The 16,197-nt window shown below is 42.6% G+C and overlaps 1 protein-coding gene across 1 annotated transcript in view; it reads right to left on the bottom strand.

The window, feature by feature from the left end:
- Positions 1-15,922, bottom strand: part of LOC112861043 (E3 ubiquitin-protein ligase TRIM36) — a 33,190-nt gene extending 17,268 nt beyond the window's left edge. The window contains exons 1-4 of the mRNA XM_025924306.2: positions 15,615-15,922; positions 13,327-13,561; positions 4,426-4,751; positions 60-206 (exon numbers count right to left, since the gene is read on the bottom strand). Of these exons, the coding sequence (XP_025780091.1) occupies positions 60-206; positions 4,426-4,751; positions 13,327-13,561; positions 15,615-15,641 (735 nt within the window). The 5' untranslated portion in view covers positions 15,642-15,922. The remainder of the gene's footprint in view (positions 1-59; positions 207-4,425; positions 4,752-13,326; positions 13,562-15,614) is intronic.
- Positions 15,923-16,197: the final 275 nt, after the last annotated feature.

The raw sequence follows: 16,197 nt of genomic DNA, 5'->3' as shown, positions 1-16,197 counted from the left end.
CAAAGTAAAACAAAGTTATAAAGACCCAGAATCGAGTTCCAAAACCACACAAATCCTACCTTTAAGGTCTTGTAGGCACTGCTCATAGTGGTTACTCGGTGATTGGAATGATTGCCGCCCAGCTTACAGAGGTGACAAACCGGTCTCCGACACAACTCACAGTACATGTTAATTCTCTCAGTTTCATGTTCTGGGCACATTAAAATCTACGGAATGAAGAACCAAAGTGCAATTAAGGGTCAGCAGAGTTTGCCGGATACTCACAAAGTCCCTAAGGTACAAAGACGCGCTTTACAAAATCACCAAATAAAGCCAGTGAAATACATAAAAGTGTAAAAAGAAGAAGCGTAAAAGCATTTGGTATATCATATGAAAATTTTCTGTATTACAATTACTATTTTTCAGTTTGAGAGTTCAAATGGTCAGTTAAATATATAGATGTTATCGCCCTTAAACTTGGTGGCAAGAAGATGAAAATTTCATTCCTATCAGACTTGCATGCTTAACCAGGCCAGAAAGGCCCTCTGGCCACACTGGAGTAGGCAATTCTTAAGGACCATGACCCATATTTTTGTAAGGTCCAACAGCAAATGGCTGATGGGAACCCATGGCTTCACCATCCTCATAAGCTGACTCAGTCGGTGGAGCAGGTGACTCCTGATCTCAGGGTTGTGGGTTCAAGCCCCACGTTGGGTGTAGACTACTTAAAAATAAAAACTTTAAAAAAAAAAAAAAAAAGGACAGGGCGCTTGGGTAGCTCAGTCAGTTGGGTGTCCAACTTCAGCTCAGGTCATGATCTCACACATTGTGAGTTTAAGCCCCACGTCGGGTTCTGTGCTGACAGCTCAGAGCCTGGAGCCTGTTTCAGATTCTGTGTCTCCCTCTCTCTCTGCCCCTCCCCCATTCATACTCTGTGTCTCTCTCTCAAAAATAAACATTTAGGGGCGCCTGGGTGGCGTGGTCGGTTAAGCATCCAACTTCAGCCAGGTCACGATCTTGCGGTCCGTGAGTTCGAGCCCCGTGTCAGGCTCTGGGCTGATGGCTCACAGCCTGGAGCCTGTTTCCGATTCTGTGTCTCCCTTTCTCACTGCCCCTCCCCCGTTCATGCTCTGTCTCTCTCTGTCCCAAAAATAAATAAATGTTGAAAAAAAAATAAAAAAATAAACATTTAATTAATTAAAAAAAGAAAGAAAGAAAAAGAAATCTGTTACTGAGGAGTCTTAGAACACTTTATGATACAAGCCTCCAGATATTTGCTTTTACATATTAATCATGCACACAATTACCAAACTTAGAATTGTTTTTTTGTTTTGTTTTAAGATGTAAGCTTCTACCTTCTTTTTTACTCTGAAAACTATCATCATAGGTATGTCTGAAACTGTACATGAGATAACTGGGTTCATTTGCAAGAAAGCGGAGATTCCTTTAGACTAGTGTGTCAATGAAATTAAACAGTTATCGGGGGCTCTGACAGTTCAGATTTTGTGCCACTACAACTGGTTTGGTAACACTGAGACAAAAAGTAACATCCGATATGAAAAGTCTTGATACTAATGTGCAGGTCCAGGAGAAAAATAGAAGAAAAAAATTCAAATTCTTCAGCAGGTCCGACTGCCTACATTCTCAAAGCCATTACATGTATTTATTTAATCATTATCTTAGTTCCAGCATAGTTAGCATACAGCGTTATATTACTTTTCAGAGCCATTACATTTATTATTTGTATCTTTTAAATATGTTTCTTTTTTTTTTTTTTTTTTAACGTTTATGACCTGAGCTGAAGTCAGACTCTTAACCGACTGAGCCACCCAGGCACCCCTAAATATGTTTCTTAAGTAATCCCAATGTAGGGCTCGAACCTACAACCCCAAGATCAAGAGTCGCACACTCTACTGTCTGAGCCAGCCAGGCCCCCCAAAAGCCATCACCTTTAAGATAAGTTATAAAATTTGGCTTTCTGCAAGGAATGATGACAAGAACTCAAAGTTACTGGCAAATACTTTACCTTCGTAAAATTTTTGTAAAATTTGTAAAATTTCGCTATATTGAGGAACACTAATGACTTGAAGGGAAATAGTTTCTTCCTCAATATAACTTACCCCTATATCTTCAGCTTCTTTCTTACCAACCTTTCATTATATTTGTAAACAGAATTAAGTCTGCAATACTCTGAAAATGTTACTCAAGATTTCATGAGTTTGTAAGTCATAAAAACCCAAACCTAATAGAATTCATTTAATAATCAGGTTCTTTCATAATGGAACAGTATTAATCAACTTAATTAATCTGTGTTTAATTAAAACACAAAGCTTATGGCATGCATATGTATATATGTGTACATATATAATTTTTTAAGTAGGCTCCATGCCCACTATAGGGCTTGAACTCATGACCCCAAGATCCAGAGTCATGTGCTCTACCAATAGAGCCGCCAGGCATCCCTGAAGACATGAATTTTTCTAAAAGTATACAACCTGGAGCACTTAAAATGAAATAAGGAACATAACAGGGGTTAAAAATCATTTGATAAATCTATTGCCACAATGACATAGTTTGAAAAACAAGCACAGAAGTTTAAAAAGCATACAAGCACAGACTGTTTTTGTTTTAATCTACCAGCCCTGCACTTAATAGGATGTAAGAGGGGGCGCCCGGCTAGCTCAGTCAGTAGAGCACGTGACTTAGGATCTTGGGAGTCCTGAGTTCAAGCCCCACACTAGGTGTAGAACTTACTTTAAAAAAAAAAAAAAAAAAAAAAAAAACGATGGGAGCACCTAGGTGGTTTGGTCAGTTAAGCATCGGACTTTGGCTAGGTCATGATCTCATGGTTCATGAGCTCGAGCCCTGCGTCAGGCATTGTGCTGACAGCTTGGAGCCTGGAGCCTGCTTTGGATTCTGTGCACCCCCACCTTCCTCTCTCTCTGCCCCTCCCCCATTCCCTCCCTCCCTCCCTTCCTCTCTGTGCCCCCACCTTTCTGTCTCTAAAACAAAACAAAACAAAACAAAACAAAACAAAACAAAACAAATGATGGGGGCACCCGGCTGGCTCAGTCAGTTAAGCTAGTCTGACTTCAGCTCAGGTCATGATCTCCTGGTTCGTGGGTTCGAGCCCTACATCAGGCTTTCTGCTGTCAGCAGAGCCCACTTCGGATCCTCTGTTTCCTGCTCGTGCACACACACTCTCTCTCAAAAATAAATAAACATTTTTAAAAAAATGATGCAACAAATACTCAGCTCATAGTTTCAAGATAACTTTGGGGATTTTTTTTTTCCATTTTTTTATTACAAATTAAAGAGAAAAGTTTTGGGCTCAAGAATGCAAATAAATTTTCATACACAAGTTACTAAGTTGTAATGAATAAGAACTTTAACCAAAAGAATCAACTAGTTTTTCTAAATCTGCATAAATCAGAAAGCAGTATTAGTGAAGCTATCCAAACATTCTTCTTGTCAGTCACAAAGCAGGGCAAACAACAATGCATAAAGTTCTTTTGAGCATGACCATAGAAATTACCCAGAAAGGTTAAGAAATATGACTTCCACTTCAGATATTACATTAACATTATACCACAAGCTTCAAAATATTAGGCTGTACTTACTCTTACTTACTTAGAGCACAACGGTAGCTAACTTAAAAATGTCAAAAAAAAATGTTTCCCAATCAAATCTTTTACACAACTGTGACCCTAACACATTAAAGCACAAAAGCTTTTTAACTTGATAATCATTTCAATCTTGGAGAGAACTCAACCTTTCCCCTATTTGCAGAGCTTTCGTTAAGAACCTTCACCTTCGTGCAGTGTGCTGCATTACACTGTTGTAACCCGGTGAACCAGAATATTGCCTTTAGGCTGCGGGGATGTTTAACAACAGACTAAATTAACTCCAAACACCAGGCCTTGGTTTCTGGTACAGGCTTTTTTTTTTATGTGCTCATTTTAACATACACGTTTCTACGTGCATGTACCATCCATTTTACCTACGGATTTATTTTTAAATAAGCTCTATGCCCAACGCGTCGCTTGAACTCTAGATCCCAAGATCAGGAGTCACATGCTCCAATGACTGAGCCAGCCAGGTGCCCTGCACCCCACCCCCCATACAGGCTTTTCAAGTTATTTCCATTCTTGCTGTCAAGTTCTTTTTTTTTTTTTAATGTTTATTTATTTTGACAGAGAGAAAGAGAGTGCACGAGCAGGGTAGGGGCGGAGAGAGAGAGAAAATCCCAAGCAGGCTCTGCACTGTCATTGCAGAGCCTGACACGGGGCTCGAACTTAAGAACCATGAGATCATGACCTGAGCCGAAATCAAGAGTTGGACACTGAATTGACTGAGCCACCCAGGCGTCCCTTCCTGTCAAGTTCTAGTCTTGTAATAATTCCTTTTGTAATACCGATATTCTAACTAAATCAGAACTTCTCTTACCTTGGGCCTGAAATTCGTGGTTGGGCCCACGTACTCATGCTGAGCTTTCACGGTACCCCACGGGTGGTAAATTTTGAAGCACTCATTGCAATAGCTCGCGCTACAGTCCATGCAACTTTTTGTGGACTCCTGCGGTGGGGGTTTGCAGAGGTCACACATGATGGCCGTGGCTGCCCTGGCTGCCTGCCGGTACCTCTCGACAATGGTCTCCAAAGTGAAATTGCGAAACAGACCATTGATTCCTCGTTCTCCAAGATCCACGTCATGCTCACAGCCAGGGCAAGGAAAAGTGGTGGTCCTAGGGGTCAGGGAGCTGCGCTTCCAGCCTGTGTAATTGGAAGTCCTTGTTTAGTTACGGCAGTAGGAAAACCAACAGAATGAAGACAAAAGAAGAGAGATTTTGGAAAGAGAAATCTACAAATATATACCCACTCCCAAACTAATACTCAAAGTGGCTCCGCTTGAATTGGTCTGTTTTCTGAAAATGCTTCACGCTTGTTTTTCCTTGGTATGCAAAAGACAAGCCCAAATTGTTAAATAGGTATTAAATCAAAGCAGAAAGGAAAACCCTCTATAGTAAACCCCACACAAAACCACATCAAATCAAACAGATATAAGGAAAAAACATGTAATACAATACTACACGGGGTCAGGATTTTTTTGAAATCATATAATTATACATAATGACTTTTATATGTCACCTCCAAAGTAATTTCGTTTTCATTTAAATGAAGACAGCCTTGGCTGATGACTAGGAAATGAGTTCAGACATAAATGAACAAGAGTCCCTAACCAGTGCTCCATGGATAGGCTCCAGAAGGATCCAAATGGTCTGGCAAACTCTTCGAAATTGTACGCAAGATTTTGCATCAATATACCTATGCTTATTTTCTGGTTCAACAATCCATAGCTATGATCAGATTCTCAGACATACGTAACCACAAAATGGTTAAGGACCACTGCAAAAGAGAGTTTCCCACGGTAGTATTGTTTTATATGGGTAGGCAAAATCATTAGTTAATGGAGTGCAATCTATAAAAGAGTGAAAAGCCCATCCATAGACCTAGAATATAGTGACTTTAAGAGAGACCAACCATTTAGAATCTTCTTATGACCTGAAAAAAAGAATCATTAAAATTACTTAACTCGTTAAGCCAAAAGCTACCCAAAAAGTATTACAAATAACTTTCCAATCTATACATAGTACACTGAATGACCTTAAATAGCATGCTTTGGTTCAATATTACCTGGATTTTAACAAATCAAGAAACCAAGACACGACCGTCCTTACCCACAGGTTCACAAGAATCCAGGGGGTTGTCTCTTTAACACAGGTGTATGCATGCCATTAATTCCCCGCTCTCATTTATAAATCTACCCTTAGAGTACGTAGTCTTGATTGCCCACAAAATCACCTAAATATAAACACAAACTCCTTAACCTACAGCCTTCCTTCACTCTGCCGTGTATCCAGTATGGAAAATGAATGGTGCAACTCAGTAGATCCCATTTAGAAAAGGTCTTTCTACAGCTACATTAATAATGTCTTGGCATATTTATTCTCCACTGGAAGTGACTTTACAACATGCTAAGAGTGCACTGGGTCCCAAAAACTACTTACTTAACAAACATGCAGAATACTTGTATTATCTTCTTTTAAGGATATTTTAACCTTTACGTTTCTAAACATACAAAAAAACCACATACCAAAAAAAAAAAAAGTTTCCCCATAACAGTTTGAAAAGTCTATTTAAAGTATATTCTAATAATTCTCAAAACATGCAACACAGTCCAAGCGAGATATTTCACAACACAGCAGGCACAGAACGAAATAAGCAGCAAAGCCACTTTTAAGACACATGCCAATGAAAAATCTCAGTCAGTGAAACAAAACAAGCCACATAATTTTGGAAGTGATCTAGTGCAGTGGTCAAGTTGAAAGTAATGGAAAGTCACATTTAACTGCATGCTTCCACATGTGAACCAGGTGACAGAAATTAAAATGGAGAATCCCAACAGACAATGTTTAACAAAAATGGGTTATTTATCACTGGTTTTATGAATTGAAGGCTGCTATCAGTTTAAGTGACAGGACCAAACCAAATTAAATCACGACAACAAAGTCATGCTTTAACCTGTATACTGGTGACACCCAGATTGTGGTCTTCAAGTTCAGAAATTTCAAAAAAGATGTTGTGTCCCTTTTCTGTAAACCTCTTTTAACTTTTAACAAAAATAAGGTATCCAGCATCACACTAATTTTCATAAATCAGGCAAAATATTAAATCAATAAATCTTAGCTGTTTTCCTAACAGATCTTTAAAAAATTCCCATATTTTTTGGCAAATGAGAAGACATTTATCTTTTATTTCATCTGTCATGGACTTCTACCACTGTTTTCAAAAACAAACAATAGAACATATATTCGGGGCAACAAAGAAACAGAACACATCTAAAGATATTCTGGGAAGTAAATCTAGTGGGAAAAAAAAAATCAAGACAGGGGAACTAAGAATAAAATGTAAGAGAGTCAACTTTTTCCTCTCTAGAACTGTGCTGTCTACCATAGTAATAATTTAGCCAAATATCACTATTTAAATTTAAATCAAAGATTCCGTTTCTAGGGCACCTGGGTGGCTCAGTCGGTTAAGTGTCTGCCTTCAGCTCAGGTCATGATCTTGCAGTTCGAGCCCCTATCAGGCTCTGTGCTGACAGCTAAGAGCCTGGAGCCTGCTTCGGATTCTGTGTCTCCCTCTCTCTCTGCCCCTCCCCCACTCCCTCCCTCCCTCTCTCTCTCTCAAATAAACACTAAAAAAAAAAAAATTCAGTTCCTCGGCTGCACTAGCCACATTTCAAATTCTCAAGAGCCACATGTGACTGCTGGCTCCCATACTGTACAGAGCTGGGTCAAACAAACATTCCCTTGAACTTAGAATGTTCCATTGGATAATACTCCTCAACAGCATGACTTAATGAAAAAGAAAAAGTAATGATGGCTTTGAAAGGTAAGAAAGCAATGCAGGCCAAGCAATGCAATTATATATGTCGAACTGTATTTATGGGGCCAATCATTCAGGATTATGTGAACATTGTCACTTTGCAGAATCCATTCTTTTCCCCGTATACCTTTATTTCAAAAACATATTAAATGAGTATGAATCATGACACAGTTTTAAAATGAAGACTCCAAAAAAATGTCTTCAAATTGATTTAGAGCAAATCTTCCCCCAAAATCAGCTTTTGGTCACTATGATTTCTCATTTAAACATCAAAGAGAAAATGAAGTATTTCAAAACCAAGTCGATTTCATGACAGGTTCAAAACCTCTGTGAGCTGCATCCTGTCCCATATTCTGGCTACAGACAACTTCCCCACTGTTACCTGCTAGCCAGGTAGTGGACCACCTCCCACTATCCCGCTGGACTTCTATGCTTGAAAATGGGCTGACGGATGGTACTGCCACCTTAATGTTTCTTGTAGCACATTGTAACCAATCTGACGGCCAGTCGTGTTACCATTACCCTTTGAGTATTATGGACACTTTCGACCTGCAGAATCTTTTTCTCAATGGCTGCCTGGGTAAAAAACAGGAAGTAAGCAGTGAACTTTTTTTAAACAAACTGCTCCTACCTTTCCTCCTATTTACTAAATCTCAAAATGCTTAAAATTCTCGGGGACTCACTAACGCCTGTAAGAGAAAGGATTACATATGGCTTTTAGAAGTAACGAGAAGGTCTGTAAATGGAGGCATGCAGACAGGAAGGTAAGGAAGACAGAAAAGGGATAACATTCCAGATGTTTATTTTCTCCAATAAGATATATGGTATCACCAGCATTCTATAAGAAAAGTAGCCAATTTTACTTTAAAGGTCAACTGGAATAAAAACACGTGTTTTTTAATAAGGTAGGTTGGCCTGTCTTTCATTCGGAGTCAGATACTTTGGAAAGCCTAAAAAAGCAGTTTATGTTATTTACCCACAAGTGGGTAAGACCTCAATGTTAAAACTCAAATACTTTGAAACATTAATAAAGGAAAGGCACCATAGGCATAAAACAAGCTAAGCCTATATAATTAAGTCCAAAAAAAATTACCGATACCTTTAAGCAAATTTTTAAATACAAAAGGCACTGGCTGATTTAAGATCTTCACGGTAGCAACATGGCCGTGAATACAAGCTTTGTTCCACTAACCAAACTACATGTAAAGGATTTTTAAGGTGATCCGCAAGAGAACGTCATTTTCTTCAAAAGTATCTTGTCACGCGGATTGACAAAACGGAAGCGCTAATCATCAGTGCTCCCTTTAAAAACAGCAGACCTTGCGTGGAAATTTAGTCCTGTTGACCTTTAAGTCACTCAGCCCAAATGTGTTCACGTTCTACAGAATTTTGAACACTTGACCACTGATGTTTAACAACTTTACGTATACACGGTTACTCAATTTAAATCTAACACTATACTGCCTGCGGCCACACAAGCAATAAAAGCATTTTCTACCTCTCCACCCCAAAGATCTCCGTTGTGATGCTGTGAACAATGAACAGAAAGCTGGATTTAGGATTTAATTTCAAAGAGAAGATTCACAACTTGTTAACAAAAGATAAAGCAGCAACTGTGTCCTGCACATAACACAATTCTTGAATTAACACTAAGAAAATGTGTTTCTCCTTGGCACACGTGGTATTTATGAAACCATCATTGTAAAAACATTCATCAGGCCGATCCTGGAGCCCAGAATTAAATCATTGTTGGTGCAACACTTAAGAGGCCTAAACTTTATCTTATAGATTTGCGTTTTTAAGCAATCATATTTCTGGTAACTGTTGAAAATACACAGCAATATCAAGCATCCTTTGTTTGATTTTTTTGTAACCGATGTATTATCAACACTGCATATAAACATTGTTAAAGCGGATTTTATCCTCCTGACAAAAGGAAATACAAAATGCAGGAAAAGCCTTGCATACGTGTGACCCAAAATGTAGAGTAAAATGGCTATTTTTACATCACTGAATGTGTTACTGTGTTATACACACAAACCTTACTCTCCTTTCAGGGCACCCTTTTAAAAATCTGTCCAATCTCCAATGCAACAATATCCAAAAGGGATATGTGAGCCCAAAAGCATCAGCCACATATGCCATTTTAAATGTTCTAGTGGCCAGATTAAAAAGAAACAAGTGAAATTAATTTTAATCATACATGCTATTTATTTCACCCAATATATCCAAAATACTATCCCATCAAAATGCAAACAGAGATAAAAATCATTAGAGACATTTTATATCTTTTTTCATTCTAAGTGTGTGACATTCAGAGTATATTTTATACTTCCAGTAATCTCAGTTCCAGCTGGCACATTTCAAGTGCTCAATAGCCACATGTGGCTTATGGCTACTATACAGGACAGTACTGGTCTAATTAATCCCTTTGGCAAACCAAGAGCAAAACCAATTTTTAGAAATCTGCTCCTCCCACACCAATTGCTCAGAATAGGATTTCCTCCCCGAGTATGTCCAAATGATGAAAACCTTTTTAAAAATCTGCCAGAAGGGAAAGGGGGGGGGGGGTGCATTACTTCCCTATAAATTTCTCTTTCAATCTCTCTGAAGAGAAATTAGAGCCAAAGGCCCCATAAATGGAGGGTAGCATTATATTTGTGATGCAGTAACTTCTATTAATTTAAAACTGGTATCATGAAAAGGAGGACAATCCTAAAATCTGCATTCATTTGAGAAGTGACTACTATACTTGGAGCCTCCCCACCCTGAGTTCTTCATCTGTATTTGTTAATTTGCTCTGTACGCTCTTCTTGATGGAGGACTGTGTTCTCCATGTGTACATGAAGACTCTGTACAATGCTGGACTATATGCTTCTTAAAAAGGAGCGGTGGATCTATCTTGTTCATGCCTCTTCAGCATTGGGCCATGTCTGGCAACCAGCAGGTAAATTAAGTATTTGTTGAGCGAATGAATGAAATGCAGAAGTTCTCTGTACTGGCTGCTCATGTACAATGGGCTCGACCCAGAACCCAAGGCAGAAATCCCCTCTACAGGGAGTCAAATGGTGGTCACACAACCAGTGTTTAAAATAAAGACTCCAGGGGCACCTGGGTGGCTCAGTCGGTTAAGCATCCAGCTTCGGCTGAGGTCATGATCTCGTGGTTCATGAGTTTGAGCCCCACATTGGGCTCTGTGCTGATGGCTCAGAGCCTGGAGTCTGCTTTGGATTCTGTTTCCCTCTCTCTCTGCCCCTCCCCCACCCATGCGTGCTCTCTCTCTCTCTCTGTCAATAATAAACATTAAAAATAAAAAAATAAAAAAGACTCCAAATACTGATGGCCCAAACACTGGATGGGTCACAGTCAAAGATGTGTTTTGGCTGCCCTATCCTGTTGAGTTGGCGTGGTTTTTAAATGATTTGAATTAACTACCCACATGTAAAAGATCACATGTCAAACCCACCATCAGGCTCTTGTGCGGGGGGAGGGGGAATGTCTGGCACTAGTGCCAAGTGGCTACTGCCCCATTAGACAAGGCATCCATTCTAGTCTAAGGTCCGGAACCATGTGCCACTGTCTCTAACAGGGGAGGCCTGGAAGACAGCTGGCTGCTGATACCTAGGCTGCTGGTTTTCCTATGGTAGCTGAGTTAACGGGAAAATGAAATCTCGTCTATCTCCATATCAAGTAAGATGAAAGGCGTTCCTGTATTTATTATGCCGGGGGCCTGCCTCGCTAATGTGTTTACTGGGCCCTGCAGCATCTAACTGATCTCTTCCAGTGACAGGGATCTGACAATCTCATTTTGGGAAAGCCTGTGGGGTGTATTTTCTTACGCACCGAGCTGAAATCTGCATTCCTCTTTCACCATTCACTGATCGGGAACCTCTGTGTGAAGATCCCCAGCTTACTGTTCTCTTCCGCAAGACCACCATCATATCCTGCACTCTCCCCCTCTCCAAGTTAAATACTCTGACTTCCTGTAATTGCTCCTCCCAGAAGAGTTTTCTCGCTTCCCCCCTTTGGGACATGATCCAAACTGTAAGTTCTTCCTAAAGAGGGAGGAACATGTCACTAAGTCTATTTCTCATCTGGACACCATCAAGTATGATGGAATGGATCTCTTGTTCTGGACAAAAACACCACTATTACAGAATAAAAGCCACTATGGCATGCTTTGTAGAAATCCCACAACATTCAACAACCACTCCACAAGTATTTATTAAACATCCACCAAGTACTGTCAGATGAGCTCTTAAAAACAGCCATATCTCATCTTGCTAGACACATACTTCATCTGTATTTCATTCATTCTCCATATGAATCACATATAAAAACCAACCAAGCACTGAGATTAAAAACCGGCAACAGATACAGGATTTCGTAAAATATGTACATAAGCTCAATCTAATTACAGAAATATTAGTACGTGACTAAAATTCCTCTGAATGTTAAGTACTAATACTTAATAAATACCTGCTATATATTAATATACAAAAAGTGAATCTCTCTTGGTCAGAAAGGGATCCCTAATTAGCCAGGGAGGATCTACCAACAGAATATCTCCATTTTATCTGGTAGGGGATTTTAAGCTATTGAAATGTCTCTCCTCCCTCCTCCGTGTGACAGCTAGCTCCTAGCAGGGAGGGAAACATACAAGTGATGACTTCACAATAGGCAGGACCCTCTCTGACCTCATACTCCCTACATCCCCACCTACTTCATGCTCCTCTTTTTATATAGCCTTCTAATTTTTTTATGTGTGCAAAATAATCTTCCGAGGAATTCGTGATTACCATTTAAAGTAAAATACATGTTTTTAAAACAGCCTAATACAACTCTTAGAACAAATCCCTCTTATCCAGTGTCTGATGGAGCACAAGGACACCAACATTGCTCTAAGAGATTCCCCATCACGGTGTGGACCAAAAGGGACAGCATTTGCTAAATGCAAGTAAGGAGGAAGAGACTCTCTTCCGATATGTTTTTTTTTAACACATAAGATTAAAAAATTATTCCTACACTGTAAGAGGGAGAAATAAACACAGTGGCCTAAAGGATCAAAACTAAAACCTCGAAGTCCAACAGTCTGGTGCCCAGAGCCACTCAAGGACTCTCCTCCAAACAAAGGGCGAACCTAACGTGACACTGCGGTATTTCTACCCAAAGCTCTGCCTCCCCTTGGTCTTTCCTCACTGCTGATTTTGGCCCTGAAATTCTCAGTGGCCCTGTTCCCAATGATTTCAAATTAGTTTTGATCTACCTTAATCCTGCAATGGATGTCCAGAAGAAAGCAACACCATCCCAAAGGGAAACAACTGACACTCTGGCTGCATAATAAGGGCTCTGGCTGTACAGACAGATGTGCCACACATCTAGATCTACTTCTGTCATTACGACAGAGTTCCGCCACTATTTAGTTGATATTCAAAATTCTTCTTCTAAAACATGGATTAAAAATGGCTGAAGAAAACAGAATCCTCAGGTAGAACAAAACGATACCAAATAACGCATCTAAAAAGTCTTTTAGGAGTAGTCACTGTGGAGTCTCATCCTTTAATCGGCATATTTATTTACATATTACCAGAGACAGATGTTTCCCTAGTAAGTACTTCTGTGGTCCATTACTCCATCCCTCGTATAAAGGACACCACAGGGTCAGAACATCCCCTAAATACAGTTAATGAGGGGTCTAACACAAAGCTGGTGTTCAATCCCCGACTTTTAGTGTGTACCAGGACAGTGAGGAGTTCATTTTGATATTTTCAAAGAGGGAACGGTTCCTTTACAACTAATTTTAATTAATTCACCTGGAAAGATCAACCCTCAAAGCGGCAACAGTAACTTCCCTTCCAAAGACACAGCGGAAACTCCCAGACCCCAAGCTGCTGGCACGTACCTGGTCTGCTAATTCTGTCAATTTTGTCCATGCTAGGAGAGGGGAGCCGGAGTCGAGGACTGCTCTGATTGGAATTGTCCGATCCCACATCGTTGAAGGAATCGTCGAGTGTCAGCAAGAGTTCTTTTACACACTTATGACAGATACTGTGTTGACAAGGGAGAATCAACGGATGGGTAAAAAGCTCCTTGCATGCGGGGCAAATGAGCTCTCTTTCGATATTCTTAATGGTAACCTGGAGTTGAGGAAAAGAAATCAGAATCAAAATAAGTGCCTGGACCCCATTAAACATGTGTGTTCACCCTTCCAAAAGAATTAAGAATTCAGAATTAAGAATTTAATCTGAAGTCCCTTTTTGGCAACGGAATTCCGTACCATCAACCCTCACCCCCCACCTCCTAGAACAGAAGGGACACTTGACATGGTTAAAACTGAAGTATGAGAAAAATCAGCACAAAATATGAGGGGCCCATAATATTTCATCTGTTATGAAGTTACTCAAATCATCATGAATTCACTGATTTAGGACATCTGAGAAATCCTACAAGTAGATCACTACAGTAAAAGGGAAGAACATGGCATACTGAGAATGAAACCATGTTCCTCCTGGGCACACTAACTCTGTGGCAAATAACAGGGGCCGGCAAAAGCTGGGTTCGCCAGTATGTTCGTGGAAGCTTCCTTGAAATCTATTTACGAGCTGTACCATCAGCAATTTTCTACATTAAATGTGACCAATTTTCATAGGCTGCAACTATAATGTAGCTAAAATGCTTCATCTCCTGGCGTTGGGTATCCAAGTGGTTCTCTTAAAAGCACTTTATGAATATTGAAAGGGTGGGGAGGACTACAAAGCACCATTATTTAAGTGCTCTCCATACTACAGGCATGCATTATTTTCCACGAGAAACACGGAGTCTCAAAGGTTAGATGACCTCATACCAATTTTCGCAACCTTTCATATGTAGTTCCTGCGCGCGCGCGCGCACACACACACACACACACACACACCCCTCCCAAACTGCAGGTGCTATGAATCTATATTCAGCCTCCCTGCCATTTTACAGTCATTTCTGAAAGTACTCCTAGACCTCGTGCAATCATTTCAACTACTGGAAACACACAGAACGTCAACATCGAGTTAATTCATTTAGTTTAACTAAATAAAAACGCATTCCCCCTAAAGCGACACTGAGTGCTTTAACAGTCCGTGACAACAGCACCACATTGAAATGCCTTTATCACTGTGGATGGGTCTTTGAAGTGTTTCTTGCTGCATCATTCAATAAATATTTAATAAAAGCCCACATCATGTCACGATTTTTTCAAACTTGGAAGACAGCCACACTTCATGGCAAAGAAAATAGAATATTCACGTCCTATGTCATTTCACCAAGAACGTGACACCCAACTGAGCGTCCAAAATAGATTCAAAGGGGATTATTCTGAGTGTCCAAAATAGGCTCTCATTTGATGGGAGGTTTACCTCCCGCTGGAAGATCTAAAATCATTTCCATCTTCCTGGTCCATAAAGCGGTACGTAAGCTTTTTACCCACGACAGATACAAGACAATTCTTATCCAAAAGAAAAAATGAGTTTTCCGTTTTTACATCCACCGAGGGAAACACCCTGATTAAGAGAAATAGGATGTGGCGGCTCCCACAATGAAGCTGTCTGAAAATCACTGGGGGTTCGACCGGAAACTAACAAGTTGGAAAGAACTGCCGATCCGACCCTTTCAGACAAAAACACTTTGCACCCCGACAGCTGCCAGGGCAAGCCCGCCCCCCGCGCGCAAGCTGGCGAAGCCGGGGAGGAGCCTCTCCGCGCGCCGCGACCGCGAGCCGGGTGGGCCGCGCCCGCGGGGGTCTGGGCGCCGGCTCCGCGACGCTCCGGGACAAAGGACGGCCCGACACGGACGGGGCATGCGCCCCGCGCCGCGACGGGCACCCGACTCCCGGAGGCGAATGAAGTCTACAGCCTGGACCCCATTAAAGAGCCCCTCCGGGATTGCCCGAGGTGCTCAGGTGGGCGATCGCCGCACCCGAGCGGCGCCCCCTCGCGGGCCCAGGAGACCCGGGATCCGACCCTCCGAGGCGTAGAAAGGGGGCGCCCCGGATTGCGGAACCCGGGGCGCGGAAGGCGAAGAGGAAGCGGGGCCACCACACGCCCGCCCTCGCTCCTCGTGAGGCTAGGCTCCCTCTGGCTCAGGGCGGAGGAGAGAGACCCGGGGGTCCCGGCGAGCCGCCAGGGAAGCGTGAGGTGGCGGCCCCTGTCGCCCACTCACCAGCGTTTCGGAACCATCCCCTTCCATAGTAGCCTTCTGCCAGGTGTCATCAACGGCAGGGTCCAAACAGGCAGGCGGCCCCGGCAGGGTCTGGTGGGCGGGTCCCTGCGGCGGCCGGGAAGCCTGGGTTCGGAGCCAGAGGGCGAGCTGGTCGGCCGGACCCGGCCAGCGGACCGACGCGGCGAGGAGCGGGGCGGGCGAAAGCACACGCGCGGAGAGCCGAGCTGCGCTCCCTGCGACGGCCCCGGAATCCCGCCCCGCGGCCGGCTGCGGCGGCAGCTCCTGCAGACTGCGGCTGGGCTGGCGGCCGCGCGGAGACCGGGGCGCGGACGCCTCCGAGGGGCGGGACCGGGGCGGGGCGGCGCCGTCGCCCGGGCAACAGCGCCCACCGCACAAAGGGGGCGGGGCCGCGGGCGGCGGCGGGGCGGGAGTGCGGCGCGCGCCGAGGTCCGGGCTCCCTCCGCCGTCGCCACCGCCTGGGCCCCGCCCCCTCGGCCGCTCGCCCCTTCCCGGGCGGCCGCCGCCTACGCGGCCAGACGCTGTAGGAAGCCTCGGAGGGGCGGAAGTGAGGGGGCTAGGGAGG

The sequence above is a fragment of the Puma concolor genome, chromosome A1, assembly GCF_028749965.1.
Source record: "Puma concolor isolate L17-30 chromosome A1, mPumCon1.1.hap2, whole genome shotgun sequence".
Classification (NCBI taxonomy): Eukaryota; Metazoa; Chordata; class Mammalia; order Carnivora; family Felidae; genus Puma; species Puma concolor.
Note: the sequence above shows the minus strand (reverse complement) of the source record. Positions and strands in the feature narration are given on the sequence as shown.